Source organism: Grammomys surdaster, unplaced genomic scaffold (genome assembly GCF_004785775.1).
Source record: "Grammomys surdaster isolate TR1022 unplaced genomic scaffold, NIH_TR_1.0 725, whole genome shotgun sequence".
Lineage (NCBI taxonomy): Eukaryota > Metazoa > Chordata > Mammalia > Rodentia > Muridae > Grammomys > Grammomys surdaster.
In genome coordinates, this window is record NW_021605144.1 from 1048093 (window position 1) to 1066132 (window position 18040).

Consider the following 18040-nt stretch of genomic DNA (forward strand, 5'->3'; position numbering starts at 1 on the left):
ACTATCCTGTCACTTATATTGTCTACACTTGTGCTTTATGATTTCTATATTTGTAATAATGTGTTACAGTTAAGGTCTTGAAACTCTGACATCAGAGTGACATTGGTCAAAGAGATTGCAACTTTTTGTACCATAGTCCTCACAGGGGCAAAACAATAGGGAAACCTACCCCATAGAGTTATGACAGAGTGAGCACCAAGTACACCATGAAACATGCAGGGCAGACACTGCACAAAGCAAGTTCTCTATTCCCACTCACCATAGTGGTGAGGACAGGAGGAGGCACCACAGAGGGCTGTGTTAGTGTCGCCACTGTACCAGAGCTTCTTCACTACCTCTCAGCATGCCCTACTCTTCCTTTTATTTATCTAATTCTCTTCTCTTTTGAGAATTTCTCTCTTCTCATTTCATATACATAAGTAGTCTCAAACTGGGATGTTTCCGAACTGATGTGGTGCCAGAGGCTTTGATGTTTGGCCAGAGTCTATAAGGAACTGTTGAACAGCATCAGAATAGGACATGTGACAGCAATAGACCACTGTCTTTATCACCCTGTCATTTTCTTAAGCTTGAAAACTTCCCTGATTTTTGCCATTCTCCTAAACTAGCCTGTACATTTTTTGGTGTTTGATAATTTAACACATCTGTGCCCTGAACCAACATTGCCTGGCATAAAATTATGGCCACAAACCACTCTTGCTTATACAACATCTGTTCATAGACTTTTTGCATAGTGGACTATGCATGAGTCAATCTAGCAACAACAAGAAGGCTGGCAAATGTCATTTATAAACATTCCACTGAATCATCTTCCATGAAACTGGCCACTTACTTCAGTTCCTTCGACGAAGCATGTTATAATATCATTCTGAGAAATCTCATCCCTGATTTAGGAATGTGCAGTCACAGTTTAATTTAACCTTATACAGTTAAATATCTCCTCTTTTCACAAAATTCCATAATATATGAACTATTAAATGGTAGAACACATGTACATTTAATGAAGTCATTTCTTTCTCTGACACTGCTAGGACTCACCCTGCCGTTTAGCCATTTTCACACTTACTCAAAATTACTAAATTATTTTAAATGGTAATACTTCATAGGAAATGTTTAAATGTCTAATGAAAAGAAAATGTCATGTATTACATATATGCATACTCATCTGAGCCTAGCATTAATACTGGATAGTGGGTGCTATTACACGGGTGTGGACAAACTAGAAGTAGGTCCTATTCCAGCAGTATTTCTTGAAAATTATGTCTATGTGATCTATTTATGCTAAATATCAGCATTGTGTTATAAAACTAACAAGTTCAGCTAATAACATCTACTTATACTGCATTGGAAATTGGTAATATATATCCATGTTTTCATTCCACACAGATTTGTTGAGGTCTAACTGTATATCAGTCACTGTATAGAATTCTGAGGCATCTCCCATCCTTCAGCAAGTTTCCATATAGTCAATCAGAAAGAGCAACTGCTCTGCATATAGTCACAGTGAAGTACAGCATGACACAGAAGACATGCAAAGTGCTATTTGGAAGTACAGAGCCAACTTAGGGAAGAAACCATAAGAAACAGCTTCTTAAAGCAAATTTTCACAGAGTATTACAAAATGTAGAGCTCAGAAAGGGCCATGATAGTAGCAGTGTTCCCGCAACTGCACAAGCTTTTCCAGAGTTAAAGGTGCACTTGAGGAACAGTTAGTAGCTTTGTTTTGCAGAAAAGTAGGATGTGGCTGGAATATGGGAAGAGACTGCAGAGAAACACTGAATCCAGCACTCTGGTTTGCCATGCTGAGCTGTGTGGATGTTCAGCACAGGCGTTGTTCCATCCCTGTCCTCACACAGGGCTACTGCTATGCCCTCTGACATACTGCCAGAGTCAGAGGCTCCATTGCAGCTCTCCCGTTCCTTACTCCACCCTCTCCTTGCCACCATCTGCTGTCTGACTTCTTTGTATCAGTATAGTCTAATGCTTATTCTCTCTCTTTCCTTTCTTCTCTCTCTTTTCTCCCTCCTTCTTCCCTCTCTCCTTCTTCCCTCCATTCCTTTTTCCCTCCCTTCCACAGTTTTTAGTCCCTTACTTGGTGTAAGTCAGAGATCTGTTTATAACTGACCTCTTCCTTTCTGGCTCTAAGAGGCTTAGTATAGGTACGTGAGCTAGGGATTTCAGAACTCCAGGGAAAGTATGTTTCTAGCAAGCATATTTGGAATTCAGACATCCCTCCTTAAAAGCTAGTCCGTTTCTATCCTCTAACTGCTGGTTACTTTTGAGTTCTAGTTTTTCCCCAGTGGTGACAAATTGTCATCACATTCTTTCCTGGTGTCAGCTAGAAGTAATCAAAGTTAGCATTTATACTCTGATTTTAGACATTCCTCCTGTACTCTTCCCATCTGATGCTCGAATCAGTCCTGATATCAGGAAGCAAATATTATCTCTGCTTTAAATGAGGAAGCTCTGGTTTGCGATGCAGACTATGCCTCTAATGACGTAACTAGTAAGCAGTGAACCAGAAATTGGTGCACTTCGCTTTAGACTCAGAGCCCGTGTTACGTCTCCTCATGGAAGAGCTGAAAGTGGACCAGAGACCTAAACATAGAGATCTTAAGCTATACACTTTCTAACAGAAAACATAGGAGAAGATATGTATGACCTTGGGTTTCCAAGCATTTTTACATAAAATAGAAAAAACACAAACTATTAAAAAAGAAAATGAATCTTTTCTACTGAATTTACCTACTGAATATTAAACAATGTATTTGAAAGGCACCATAAGGAGACCAAAATGACAACTGCAAAGTAAAAGACAATGTTAGGAAAGCACATATTTGATCAATGTTTAGTGTCCCAAAATGTATAGGGAAGTCTCACAAATCAACAATTTGAAAAAATACAAATGGCTCAGTTGCTTAAAAGTGGGCAAAAGATTTGAAGAACATGACGCTAAAGAAGATATTTGCATTTAATCAGGGGGTCAACAGAAATTTACATAAGAACTATATTGTTAAAAGAAAAGAACAATGACCTAAGTGAACCAAAAAGTGCCATGAACTGAAAGATGATATGTGTAAGAGGTGGTATGACCCAAAGAGATGCTCAGACCAACTGCTGTCTGTATCCAGATCCCTGTTGCCTGTGCAAAAATGAAAAGCCCAATTCAAGAGGCCAGAAGGATGGTTCAGAGGTAAAGAGTGGGTGGTGATTTTACAGAGGACCCCAGTCTGATACTTCACAACGACCTGTAATTCCAACTAAAGGGGATCCAATGCCTCTGGACTCCACCAGCACTATATTTATGTGTGTGTACCCACAGAGTCATACGCACACATACACACACATCTAAAAATACAATAAATACTATACAAAACTGATTCAAGATTTTTTTTCATAGAGAATTTCAAGTGTTCCCTAAATAACCCAAAACAATCTATTAAAAGAAGAACTAAATTGGAAGACTCACAGCTTAGTTTCAAAACTACTACAAAGCTGTAGCCACCCATTCAAAGTAGGACTGGCATAAGGGTGGGCGTGATTGGCACATCATGAGTGAGAGTCCTGAAGCAAACCCACGTGTGATCAGCTGATTTCCGACAGGGTTCCAATGTCCACTAAATGGAGAAAAAAAGGAGTCTAACCAGCCCAGGCACTGGAACAATTTCACCTACATAGACAAGAGAGTGAAGCTGGATTCTGCTTCATACTGCATATTAAAATCTCTACAGGATAGAATGCACAAACTACAACCTCAGATTCCTAGAAAATTGCATAGAGGTAAACTCTCATGACCTTGTTTTTGACAGTTGTTTTGTAGATATCACACACACACACACACACACACAAGCAATAAAAGAAAAATATAATTTTAACTATTTCAGAAATCAAATGTTCATTTATTTTAGAATTATCAAGAGAGTAAAAAGGGACTAGAGAGATAGCAGATAAAAACACTGGCTGGCCAGAGCACTAACTGATCTTTCAGGATCCAAGTTCAGTTCCCTTCACCCACATGGTGATTCATCACCATCTACAACTCCAGTTCTAAGGGACCTGACATTCTTCTGGCCTCCACGTGTGCCAGGTGTGAACTCAGTGTGCAGATGTTCATGCAGGCAAAACACTCACAACATATAATAAAATAATAACAATTTGTGATAGTAAAAAGACAAAGTGAGGGAAAAGATTGATGGGTCACATGCCTAATAAGAATCTGCATGAGAATATATAAAGAACGCACTCCTACAACTCAATGAGGATAGGAAAGGACAATTAAAAATGAACAAAAGACCTGAATCGACACAATACCCAAGAGATACAGATGAACACATGAAAATGTACTCAACATCATTATCCACTAGGAAAGTGCACTGCAAGACCACAGTGAGACAGTTAAGTCACATTAATTAGCATACATTAATTATATAAAATCATGGTTTTCATTGAAGATAGCTATAATTTTTTAATATGAAACAATGAGTCTTTGTGAGGATATGGAGAAGTAAAATGCTTGTGCTTCTGTAAGAAACATGCAATGATTCAGTTTCCTAAGAAAACAACTGGGTGGCTCCTTAAAAACTTAAACATAGAAGTAAATTATGATCATGTCATTCTCAAAAGTGTCAACTGAATATATTCTGATATTTTGGGCAAGAATATTCAAAATAGCCAAATTTAATAAACAGCCCAAATGTTCAACAGCTGATGGAATGTGGTATATCCATACACTGGAATAGAGTTCATACGTAAAAACTGATGAACTACTGGTAGATGCTAGCTCATAGAGGAGCCTTGAAAGCATCATGCTAAACAGAAGAAGCCAATTGCAAAGGTCATATATACAATGATTCTGATTATGTGACATCTCTACTATGGGCAGATCCAGACACAATACTGGGAATATCGTCCATTCTGGGGTAGGCCTCATGCTCAGGAATAGCTGACATACAAACAAAGGAACATACAAAGGAATCTACACTTTTGGTCTGTTTTTATTGGTTACAGTTTGGTGATTTTTTGCTTTCTTTGTTTATTTGGGTGTTATTTTATTGCTTTTTCCTTGATTTGGAGGGTTTTATTGAATTGATTTTTGTTTCCTTTTTGAGAAAGAACTTAAAGTTGGCTGGATAAAGAGGAGAGAGGATCTGAAAGGACTTGCCGGGGAGAAGATAATTGAAATATATTTAAATTAAAAATTGTTTTAAACAATAAAAATGTAATTTTAAAATGTTAATAAAATGCTACAAAAATAAAATGGATTAGTGTTTTCCAATGGAAGTACCTAGTAGTGAGTTTTATGTTGTTTACCACATACAAGGAAGAGTAAATAGAAAGTGAGAACATGTGCAATTAGCACACACACATGCATGCACATACATGTGCACACATGTATACAGTGCTGAACATCATTGGCTATTAGGGGCATGCAGTTTAAAATCTTAATTAAGAGACTATTACTCACCTAAAAGTTACCTCATATGAAAACATCTGAACCTGGCAAATTCTGAAACAGATGTGAAGGGACTCAGTTCTTCCGGCATGCCACTCATGTAAAGGCAAGCTGTCACACCTTCCCTTAGAAACAAGTTGCACCTTCTTGCAAAGTTAAATAGGTGCTTACCATGTATGCCAATGAATCCAGAAATGAACATGCTCAGACCAAAACCATCTTCTAATTAGCATTTCAGCTGTAGTAACAATTTCTCCAAGCTAGAAATAACCCAAATATTCATTGCTTAAAAGTAGGTAAAATTTTATTGTTCATACATAAATGAAAAGTACTTACTCAGTTATAAAAAGAAAAATATTAATGATGGAAGTGAATTACAGAAACATTAATCTAAATGGATAAAGTCATGTTCAAAGTCTGTTTATATGACTCTCTAGTAAAGGAACGTATGCAGTGACAAATGACCATGGAGACGGAATTACCTACAAAGGAGTGTGAGGGAGTATAGTGTAAAGATTAAAATGTTCTTCATAGTATTCATAATAGTGGTTATGTGGCTGGATATTTTTAAAGTTACAGGATAGTCTGCATAACAAGAGTCTTTTTAACCGTATTTAATTTTATCCTCAATTAAGCTGTCTTTAAAACTACCTCTGCTTTTTGTAATCCATTATTGTCATTGTCTCTCTTTAGAGCATAAACTCAATCCTTTTATGTCTGTGCTATCAAAAGTAGAAAGAAGGTCATCTCAAGAACCCCAAATCCTTTTTTACCTTAATCTCACATCTCAGACAAAAGGCTTCTGGGTCCATTCAGCGTGCATGGGAACCAGAATCGTATGTCAAGGGCCAGACTTCAGGGTCATCAAGAAGAATAGATGGGGAATGGGAGAAGGGATGCAGAAGGGTTGATTGGGTGGAGAATTAGGCATTGATCACCCACAAGGGAAGGGTGATGAGTTGGGAACAGTCTTCATTTTCTCTCTGGATTCACCACTTGAAAACGCTTTTGCCTCTCTGCATCCTACAGGCTCAAGCAATCAGGTTTGCTAGGAGACTGCTTCAGAGAGTTTATATTCAGATGAAAATAAATTCTATGAACTCATCCTAGAGAAACAGTTTTTGTACCCTACCACCTTTCATAGTGCCCAACAGCACCTAGAAACAAGACAAATATTTGAATAATTAATGAGTTAATATACTAAAAGCTACTGAAAGGCTGAGCAATTTTCCACTGAATTAAAAATTCTAAAGGGAAGTGTGTTGTGACTATTGTGCTGTCTGTTCTGAGACAGTGCAGGAGGAAGCCATATGTCATTCTTTATTGTATGTTTCTTCTCAATACAGTTTACCCAAATGGGCTGCTCCAATACTTTCAGAACTTTAAAAGAGATCCATTGTAGACCTCAGCAATCAAACTCACAAGGTCAGCAAAGTATGTCCTTTGCAGTTTGCAATAACTGAAGCTACTACTACACGGATAATATCATTGATGTGTGGTGCATTCATTCCGCATCTGCCCGATGGTTTATTAAGATTGGATAGTCAAATACCAATGAAGTGAAGAGCCACACTGAGAATTGACCAAACCGCACCATTTTCTCCCACACTGAGGACACATAGCCAGCAGTAATTTTAGAGCGGCTCTCTGTCATACTAGACTTTGCAGCCAAGCATCCATAATACAAGTAAGATGTTCTCCACGGCATAACAAAGAAATAGGCTTATGAAATCCCCATTAAATATAATAGAACATTAGAGAGATGAGACGACCACAGGAAAGATGAGGTGAAGAACAGAACACAGATGGCCCAATTAGAGTTCACATTCTCTACAGGTAGGTGCCTGTGTGTTGATAAAACTCTTTATGAATATTAAATTCTACAGCATGAGAGGAGATGGCACTGGGATTCTTAAAAGTCAGTAGTCAGATGTGCTGAATCATTCACAGAAATAGATTTTAAATGGACAAAAATGTATAATGAATGTCCCAATTTGTCATGATTTCCAGTTCTGGATTACTTTTCAATATTATTAAGTGTGTGATTGGTAGATAATTTTATCACCATTCTTAAAATATAGTGATAAATAAAGATATACCATCTATGCTCCATGTATATGTTGTTGCTGGTGTAACACAAAAACAAAAGCATATAGAGAAAATTTAAGAAAGAATTTTTGAAGGTACGGGTATTGATTGGCTAAGTCACCCAGAAAAAGTGATCTCTTTACTCTCTGACTCCTAAAACTTTCCAAGAAGCTTTTATTTTGTGTGGACTCTCAACAACACTACATAAAATCTTTGACTTCACTGAAGTGTGCCTACAGTGTGGTAATAATAGTGTAAACAATTAAGTTCTCCAGATTTTGAAATTAAGGTGAATGTGTTTACATTCCAACAGACATGTTTACTTATACTGTTAGTTAGTTGTGTGGTTCTGTAGCAAAATACCTAAGAAAATAAGCTTTGTAAGGGAAATACTTATGTTGTCTCATGATTTAAGAAACCTCAGCTGTGGTCATCTGGAAAAAAGTGTACTTCATGGTGGGAAGGCCATTGTCTTAGTTTAAATAGGAATGGTCCCCGTAAACTCATGTGTTTGGATGCTTGGCCATAGGAGTTGGCATTGTTAGGAAGTGTGGCCTTGTTGGAGTAGGTGCGGCCTTGTTGGAGAAAGTGTATCACTGTGGAGGTGAATTTTGAGGTCATATATATGCTCAAGCTACCCCCAGTGTGAAACACAGTTTCCTTTAGCTACCTTCGAATCAGTTTGTAGAACTCTCAGCTCCTCCAGCACCATGTCTGTCTAACTGCATGTTTCCATGCTCCCCACCATGATGATAACAGACTAAACCTCTGAAACTGTAAGCCAGCCCAGTTAAATGATTTCCTTTATAAAAATATTGCAGTGGTCATCGTGTCTCATCACAGAGACTTGGTCTTTAACCTAAGACAGCCATATAAGACAAACTGTTTACCTCATGTCAACTGAGCAACACAAGAAAGATCTAAGTTCAAACATGCCCAGTGAGCTAAGTTCCCCCTACAGACCCTTCTAGAAATAGTTGCCCCACCATAGGCTGAGGAGCAAGCAAGCCTTTTCACACATGGGTCATTTTGGCCACTCACTCTGCTGTCATGGCCACATGTTAGAGAAGGCAAGGAACTGTGGAAACAATTCCAGCCAGCCAGCCTTCAGCTTTGCATTATTGCCAGTGTGGCTAATTCCTCCCACACACGGGATAGGAGAAATGCAAGGCAAGTCTATTAATAGTCAGTCACCTCAGGCAAGTGAATGTGCAACTAGGAAACAACAGGACTCTCTGGATTCAGATAAAATGTAAGAGTCACCATCAATAGGTCCACTAGAATGAATCAAGATTGTTTTTAAAAGATACCATATTACTATTAAAATACAAGTGAGAGCATAGACATCTGTGCTGTCAAGACTCATGCATGCCCAAAGGAATCAAAGTGATTCACCGAGATGGGATATAAGAATGGTAAATTTAAATATAAATGTAATATAAGAAAGGAAAAATTATCCAGTCTCTTACAAGATCAGTTTTTATATGAATTTGCTCATCCTATATTTCCTCCATTATCTATAAATGGTTTTTACCAAGACCCCCAATGAATGCCTGAAATTGAAAATAACAATTCTGCCTATGTATATGCTGATTTCTTTCTGTAACCATGTACTAGTGTTAGTTTTTTTATAACAGACACAGTAAAATATTAACAATAAATAATAGTAAAATAAGACAACTTAAAATAAGTATTTTAATAAAATTTACATGAAGAACTGCCATGAGGCAGGTAGTGCTAATTCATATTAAATTAACCTTGTAAACATGGATACATTGGATTTAGAGGTGTCTCCCATTCTGGACAGATGAGAGGGTGCATGAGATCATGTCGGGCTACTCGGAGTAGCGTGTCACATTAGATGCGTGAATTGTTTGCTTCTGGAATGGTTTTTCTCTTCAGTTACCCATGGTAAAGTAATTATGGAAGCAAAGCCATAAGTGGTGGAGGAGGAACTCATCTTTACCCAGTGTTATCCTGGATATCTACCGGGTATCTTGGAATACATCCCTTGCGGGTGAGGAGGACTACTGGGTGCTGTCAGGAACATATTGATGGAACCATACAGATTTCATGTTTGCTGCTTATGTTTTGAAGTAATTGACACATACTTTTTCATAATGAAAATAATAAAGCTTTGAAAAACATAAAATATTATAGGGAAAAACCTGAAAATTCTACAGAAATGCCTTCCTTTGGTGCAAGTAGTAATTTTTTAAATGGGGTCAAGAACTGTGGGTATTTCCACAATTATAGGTTCTTCAACAAAGGTGCAAGCACAGATTATGAAACCACAAAGACAATTCCTTTGCACCAACATGGTGGACTGATGAGAAAAGTCTGCATCCCTGATCATGTTTTTTAAATTTATATCCAAACCATCCCTTTTAGAAGCAGCTACCTTCCAGGACCTGCAACACAAAGTCCAAGGCTTCAACTGCAGAGACCGAATCACTGCAGCTAAAAGCAGAGGCTGGGACAGTGGCACAGCAGTCATCTTTCCAGTGATACTCAGTGTTCTGTTAGCACCATAGGTTAGCAGTCATCTTTTCCAACTGTATTTTGCCCACAATTTCTAATCTTCGTAATATGTGCTTTTGCAGAACTACACTGCAGACAGAGCCTTATTTCTGTGTGCAGTCAGAGCTCTGGTATGACATTCTCTGGGAGGGCAGTAGTCTGTAGGGGAGTTTAGAAGATTTTAGAGGGAACTATAATTGAGCTTCTAACATGAGAAAGTGACTCTGCTACAATCTTTTTTCTACACATTAAAAGCTCTCTAATTTGGAGAAAGGAAAAGTGCAAGGCTATCCTAACTTTAGTGAGAAGAAAGAAGGGGGGTGGGAAACAAATGATTCATTCTTGCATTCTGATTACATGTTTGCTCATTAGCCTTCTTGAGGTATGCATGATATATAGGATTCCTAACCACTGCCAGCTCCAATCAGCTGGTAGTGGCTGCCCAGAGCACTGAGGCCAAGGTGTAGCAGCCACTTCTGAGCTCAGTGGAAAAGAATGCCACAGTTGATTCCTGATGTCTGTCAGGAGTTCCTGTACATGCCACCTACCCCTGATACATGACAGTTGGAGAAACTTGTCTTTCAAGATGAATGATCTTGAAGAAAACCAGATCTGGTTCTGGATTCAGGGAATTTGCCTTTGTAGGTGAAGGAATTGAGTTTCTGATCAGCAGCTATTCCTGTCAGTTCTACATAATGCTGTTCATTTAGACAGGCTGAGAAAATGAAGAGCTTGGACCGATATGGCTGAATACACTAAAGTACAGACAGTGAGGTGCAGGACAGGCCCTACCTCAACAGTCCGTCCTCTCCTTTATTATCTTTGTATTCGTGGGCTTTTGCTACTTCTTATGCATTTCACTTTATCTCCTCTTCTGATCTATTTAATATTTGTCTTATCTCACCCATTATAAGATACCATCGAGGAGCAAGGAGACAGTTTTCATACATGTGAAGTAGGTTATTTTCTCATTAAAGTGGGCAGTCCCTGAACCACAAATTATTTAATTATTTAAGCAGTCTGGCTGCTGCCTGGGTACTTTTGTTTCACTGAAAAGAAGCTCCATTTACACTCTTTTTCTATTATGTATGATCTGAACTTGCAGAGGAGACATCAGTGGCTCAAAGGAAAACCCCAGTAGAACTCAATAATGCATTCTCATGAGAAAACCATCTTTCCCATGCTCTAGACAAATGCCCCTCAACCTTGCTAAAGCTGTAACCCTTTAATTCAGGTCTTCATGTGGTGAACCCCCCCATCATAAAATTATTTTCATTGCTACTTCATGACTGTAATTTTGCTACTGTTATGAATGATAATGTAAATATGAGGACTGTTGCTTTTTGACAGCTCAGCTTGCTTTATTATATATCCGAGGTCACCTGCCCAGCGATGGTATCATCCAGATGTGCTGTGCCCTCCCACATCAATCACACAGTAAGAAAATACCCCACAGACATCTCTACAGGCTAATCTTATGGGGACATTTTCTCAATTAAGATTGCTTCTTCCCAGGGATGTCTAGCTTTGTGTCAGGTTGACAAAGTCCAGTACACTATGTATAATTTTAAAAACAAAACATTTTAAATAGTTAAAATGTATGCATCCAGAAAATTCCTATGTAGAGGATAATTCACCGATCCACATCCACATTGATGTGAGCCTATGAAGAATAGCCACTCATTAAAAACCCCACTTGTATTGGTTCGAATCCCTTCCAGTTGCTGTCTCCATAATGAACCTATGCCCTATTAGACTTACAAATGATAAGCAGAAGGGAGCTTTAGGGAAAATGTTCTGCTCAGTTGAGAGCTGATACTCCATCAGTGGTGTATAATTTAATTTACTGAGTAGTAAATGCCTGATGCCAGATCACATGGCTGAAAAAGTGGGCCACTGATTAGCCAGCCAGCAGCTTGGATGAAATCAGCCCCATTGCATTGAAGGTGGAATCAACCATTCCACAATTACCCAGCAAGGAAAATATGAAAGCATGGATGTGTGTTGGCAAGAGTCTTCAGCCATGTGAAGGAAACAGAAAGCCCTGCAAGAGAGGATATTGCCATTGTGAAAACCACAATCTCTCACAATAATACAGCCTTTGGCTATGCTTCCAGCCACAGCCAGGAACCATATCTCAATAGTTGTATTTAAAATATATGTCAGGGCTGAAAGAGCCCTGTGGAAATTCAGGTTTCTGTGCTTCACGTGTATGGCACTGCTGTCCAGAAGAAACTTGTACCTGCTTGAGATGGCTAATGTAACACTCCTATAAATGTAGATGGATCAGATGTATAAATTCAAAGCAAAAACAGCAAGGTATTTTTTTCTAAGTGATTTAAATCCACCTGCAGAGTAAAATGAAAACTTCCAAGCCTTCCCTAATGGAGAGACATCATAATAGAGAGCTTACCCCAGGCTAATCTTAGGTCCTGCCAGTGTTCTCTTTACCATACACCCTGTTTCCGAGCAAAGTATGATTCCCTTACTTTCAGACTTGAAACATGCTGAAAGTGTTGCCACCTGAATATCTAAGATCTTAAAATTTTCCTCTCTTTCCTAATGTTTCACTGACAAATCAAATAATTCAATTTATTAAAATCCGACCTATGCAGACGTTGAAAGCTCTAGTTGAATACCCAAGTCTGTGTTTCTCTGTCCCTAATATGTGCTACTTTGCTACCCAAAGGACTTTATCTCAAAGGGTCAAGTTTATCTTCTGTGTGTATATATGTTTCTATAAAGTAGCCCCCAGAAAAGTATGAATATGAGGCTGTCAGCATTGTGTTTGTGTATGGGTAACAAGGGGGTCTCAAGGTCTTTATCTCTTGTTAAAGCAAAATAGAAGGGCTAGGAAGAGCTTTGTGATAGAAGATTTGCCCAGGATGCTGGAACCTGTGCACTTAATCTCCAGTACTGAGGGGGCAGGAGAGACAAAACATAGCACATAAACAAGGATTTCTCCACAAAGCTTTTCTATGACTTGTGGTTCATAGCCACTATGGAGGTCGAAATACCTCTTCACAGGGGCCACCTCAGACCATCCACATCTCAGATATTTATATTATTATTCATAATAGTAACAAAACTACAGTGATGAGGCACCAATGAAGATAATTCTATGGTTAGAGGTCACTATAACAGGAGGAACTGTATTAAAGGGTCACAGCATTAGGAAGGTTGAGAACCACCATTGTAATAGATTCCAAGGGATGATTAGATAGCTTAATTGGTAAGTCTTTTGGCTATACAAGCATAAGGGCCCTAATTGACATCACCAGCACACATATAAGAAGCCAGGAGCAGACCATCCTGTAATGTTTGTGTTGAATGGGTAGAGACAGGAAATCCCAGAGTTCATGGGCCACCCAGCCTAGTCAAATTTGTGAGTTTAGGAAAATGCCAGTGACCAGCCTCAGCTGGGAAAGGGGTTCTGAGGAAAGGGTGTTTGGGACAGGCAAAAAGAAGGACTTGAATTCAGTCTTTGAGTACACATTGACAGCCTTTTGTTCTACTCAAGACAGCTCTCTAGATATCTCAGCTCTTGCAGACCAAAGCCCAGTCTTTTTATTTACATGTAAATTAAATTGTTTACCCAGGTTCCCCTTTATCTCATGAAATAGCATTTTTGTGACCCCTTGATTCTTAGAAAAAAAAAACAGCAAGTACATTTTTTTTAACACAGCAATAAATTCAGAGATCTGCCTGCCTTTGAAATCATAGACAGTAAGCTAGCTGGGTGGGATCCAGCTCTGAGATCACCACTTCCTAAATCTCTTTATCTCCTCCTTTAATACCTTTCTGACAAGTTGGCTTATATTATAGCTGCCTCTGTTCTTTTAGATCCATGAAGCCTGTCATGTAATTTATATTGCATCCTTATATTTTGCATAATTGAGAAATTATATATTCTTGAACTCCTATGTTTTCAGAGTTCTTTCTTACAGCCTTAATGGCTATCCTGAAGGTCATAGCATTTACCTATTTTGCCCATTTTGCTAAGGACATTAGACACACTGCCACCTCCTGGACTCCTGCTATCTCTGATTATCATGGAGTCATTAACCTTGGCAGAGAGGACATTCCCCTCAAGGAACATAAAGTAAAATATACAAACAAGGCTTACACCTAACAACCATCAACACTCTTAGAGGCCCATACCCTGCTGGCTCTGCTCCACGAATGGGAACTTTGTCACATCCCTTCTGAATGGCCAAGCAGGATTCAGCAGGGAAAGACCCTATCTAAAAAGACAGAAGTTGAGAAGCTGTTAACCTCTTGCCTCCACATGTATATACCCATGTGTACACATTAACACATTACATACACACACAGAAGCACACACCCAAAATACATTCTAAGGGTACATACTACCTTGCTCTAGAATCTAAAATCTCCACGCCATAGTCCAAATAGTGTGAGTTATCTGTGTTTATTCTTCTCCTGATGTTAGAGGAAACAAAAATCCCTCTAGTATCTACTGCAGTACCCTCCATGAAGCCAATGGATAGAGAGAGCCACCATGCAATGCTTCATGTGAAAAGCCTGTGCCATGAAGGCTGAAGGAGTTCCCATGGTTGTAAGTGTGTCTATGCTGGTATTCTATGGAGGTTGGTGTGCCTCAGTAGCCAATCATCTCAGTGTCCAGCATAACTGAATTTAACTCTTGCTTATTCTCTTGGCTGTGAGGGCTTAATGGCATTATCCAGCTGATCCTGTGGATACTTTTTTCTGGAAATACCCTCCACCTCCATCATTTCAAATATTATAGACTTCGTTATAAAAACAAAATAAATATCTAACTTCAGCTTATTTTTCTCCCTTTAAGTAGTAAATTCTACCTATTCAATGGGTATTTTTACATTACAATTACTATATTTTTAATATCTGAAAGTCTGTATCCCTTCTATCTGTCCCCTCTGCCATGTCCCTTCCTCTATAATACTCCACCCCAACTTTTATGCACACACACACACACACACACACACTGACCTACAGCATATACATATGCTGTTCTTTCCCTTGGAATGACCTTGACTGCCAAAGCCATGCATTCATCAGACTCCTTTAGTCTCTTACATGGACTTGTAGCACTATATTACTCTACCTGTGCAATGCAGCCTACAAATGCTGAACAACCCTTCAACATGTAGGAGGTGTTCAGTAAACAGAAGGAGGTCACTCTCTGGTCTAAGACAAGGATGTGAAGTTTTAAAATTCAACACCCCAGTGCAGAGAGAAGACATCAGAGAACAGTGCTCAGAAAGTACATGAGAAAAGAAGGGGAAAGGGTGGGAGTGTCTTGTTCTGTTTAGAATGCTTAACAGTGTGGACAGACTGGAGGTGAGCGGGGCATATGTGCAAAATAAGCATGTTTCTCACAGTCCTGGAGAGTGGAATAGCCAAGGCCAAAGCTGTGGCAGGTTCAGTGTCTGGGGAGGTCCTGCTTTCTTCCTAGTTGGTGGATTTCTGCTCCCACATTAGAAGCTGTCAACAAGCTTGACTGGGCCTATATAAGGGCACTGATCTTACGCAGAGCTTTTCACATTCCAAAGGTCCTTTCCTCAAATACCATCACCATTGTGGCTAGGAGTTGTCTAACTAGGGTTACTATTGCTCTTTGAAACACTGTGACCATAAAGCAAGTTGTGGAGGAACAGGTTTATTTGACTTACACTTCCATATCACCATTTATCATAGAAGGAAGTCAGGACAGAAACTTAAGCAGGGCAGGAACCTGGAGGCAGGAGCTGATGCAGAGACCATGGAAGAGTGCTGTCTACTGACTTACTGTTCCCCATGTCTTTGCTCAGCTTGCTTTCTTATAGAACCCAGGACAGCAGCCCAGCGATTTCACAACCCACCATGGGCTTGGCTCTCCCCCATCCATCACAAAATAAGAAAATGCCCTTCAGACTTGCCTAAAGGTTGGTCTTATGAAAGCTTTTTTTCTCTCTTCTTTTTTTTTTTTAAACATAATGTGGCTTTTTGGTGGTGGTGGTGTATTTTTTTATTTACTTTATATCCCTATCTCATCTTCCCCTCCCTCCTCATCTCCCAGTCCCTTCCTCCCCTCTCCCCTCTCCCCATCCTCCAGTTCTTCCTTTTTCCTCAGAAAAGTTAGTCCTCCCATGGATTTCAACCCACCTTGGCATGCCATGTTCTAGTAGGGCTAGGTGCATCTTCTCCTGTTATGGCGAAGCAAGAGAGGCAACAGAGTCAGATATAGCCCTTACTCCTGCTGTTAGAAGTCTCCCATGAAGACCAAGATGCACAACTTTTATATATGTGCTAAGGGCCTAGGTCCATCCCATATATGCTCTCTGTTTGGCTGTTCAGTCTTTGTGGGCCTCAAGTTATTCCTTTGTTTGTTTGTTTGCTTGTTTGCTGTTATTTATTCACTTTACATCCATCTCACTGCCTGCTTCCCAGTCATGCCCTCCCATGATCCTTCCCCCATCCTCCATCCCCTTCTCCTCTGAACAGATGGGGGTGCTCCGGATATCCCCCCACCCTGGCATCTTTAGTATCTGCGGGGCTAGACCCATCCTCTCCCACTGAGGCCAGACAAAGCAGCTCAGCTAGAAGAACATATCCCACAGACAGGTAACAGCTTTTGGGATAGCTCCTTCTCCAGTCATTCTGGACCACATGAAGGTCAAGCTGCATATTTACTACATATGAGTATGGAAGCCTAGGTCCAGCCCATGTATGTTCTTTGGTTGGTGGTTCTGTCTGTGAGAGCCCCAAGAATCCAGGTTAGTTGACTCTGTTGGTCTTCTTGTGGAGTTCCTATGCCCTTCAGGGCCCACAATCCTTTCCCCTATTCTTCCAAGCTCCATCCACTGTTTGGCTGTGGGTGTCTACATCTGTCTGCGTCTTTTCCTCTGAGGGTGGAGACCCTCAGAGGAAAGCCATGCTAGACTCCTGTCTGCAAGCATAACAGAGAATCATTGATAGTGTCAGGGATTGGTGCTTGCCCATGGGATGGGTCTCAAGTTGGACAGGATATTGGTTGACCATTCCCTTGGTCTATCTTCCATTCTCCATCCTCCATCCCTGTATTTCTTGTAAACAGGATAAATTTTGGTCAAAAGTTTTATTGGTGAATTAGTTTCCATATAGCTCCACTGGGGTTCTTGCCAGGCTACAGGAAGTGGCCTCTTCATGTTCCATATCCCCAATGCTATGAGTCACAGCTAAGGTTACCCCTGTTGATTCTTGGGTGCCTCCCTTATCCCAGGTCTCTGTCATATGAGCCCAGGTTATTGTTAATTGAGATTTTCTCCTCTCAGGTGACTTTAGCTTGTGTCAAGCTGACATAAAACTATCCAGCATATATGAATTTGGAGATGGTATATAAGCATTCAAACTATACCATCTACAAATCTAAAAACTCAGTGCATTTCTAGTTATTTGATAATTGAAATATATGCAAATGTTTTGACAAGGGGGAGCTTTTGGGATATTCTGGGTTTTTCCATACATAAAATTTTAATTTCTCCAGAAAGCAAAAACCTGGTGGGCATAGCTATGGCTGAATGTCAACTCCAATCTTTTTCTTTCTTTATTTTTTCTTTTTTCAGGTTACAAACTCAGTTGCTAACACACCTGGCCAGATGACTCTTCATCTCAAGCCTTTCCTGGTGTGTGGAGGGGATGGATTTACTCACTCCAACTTCGATGGCTGCATCACCTCTGCCCTGAGTGTCATGAAAGTTTTAAAGCGTTATATTTAGTGTTCTTGTTTTCCACATTTACTTTAGGATTTTTGTTTTCACAATCCTCTGTTATTAATTGTTCTATTTTCCTTTCTGTGAAGAGAAATTACTTTGGAAAATGTCTTCACTTACTGTCATTTTTAATATGAGATATAAAAACAATGTTATAATTTTGATAGCTATTACCCATAGTAAAATGATAATTTCTTAGACTGTACTTCTTCCTTACTTTTCTGACTTTTCATGATTAATCCTTATT

At 39.5% G+C, this 18040-nt stretch overlaps 1 protein-coding gene across 1 annotated transcript in view; it reads left to right on the forward strand.

Moving 5' to 3' along the window:
* The window catches only part of LOC114633674 (renalase-like), a gene marked incomplete at its 5' end in the record, with an annotated part of 37973 nt that extends 20138 nt beyond the window's left edge, over positions 1-17835 (forward strand). Inside the window, one exon of the mRNA XM_028782272.1 lies at positions 17647-17835. Coding sequence (XP_028638105.1) covers positions 17647-17799 — 153 coding nt within the window. The remainder of the gene's footprint in view (positions 1-17646) is intronic.
* Between the last annotated feature and the right edge of the window lie 205 nt (positions 17836-18040).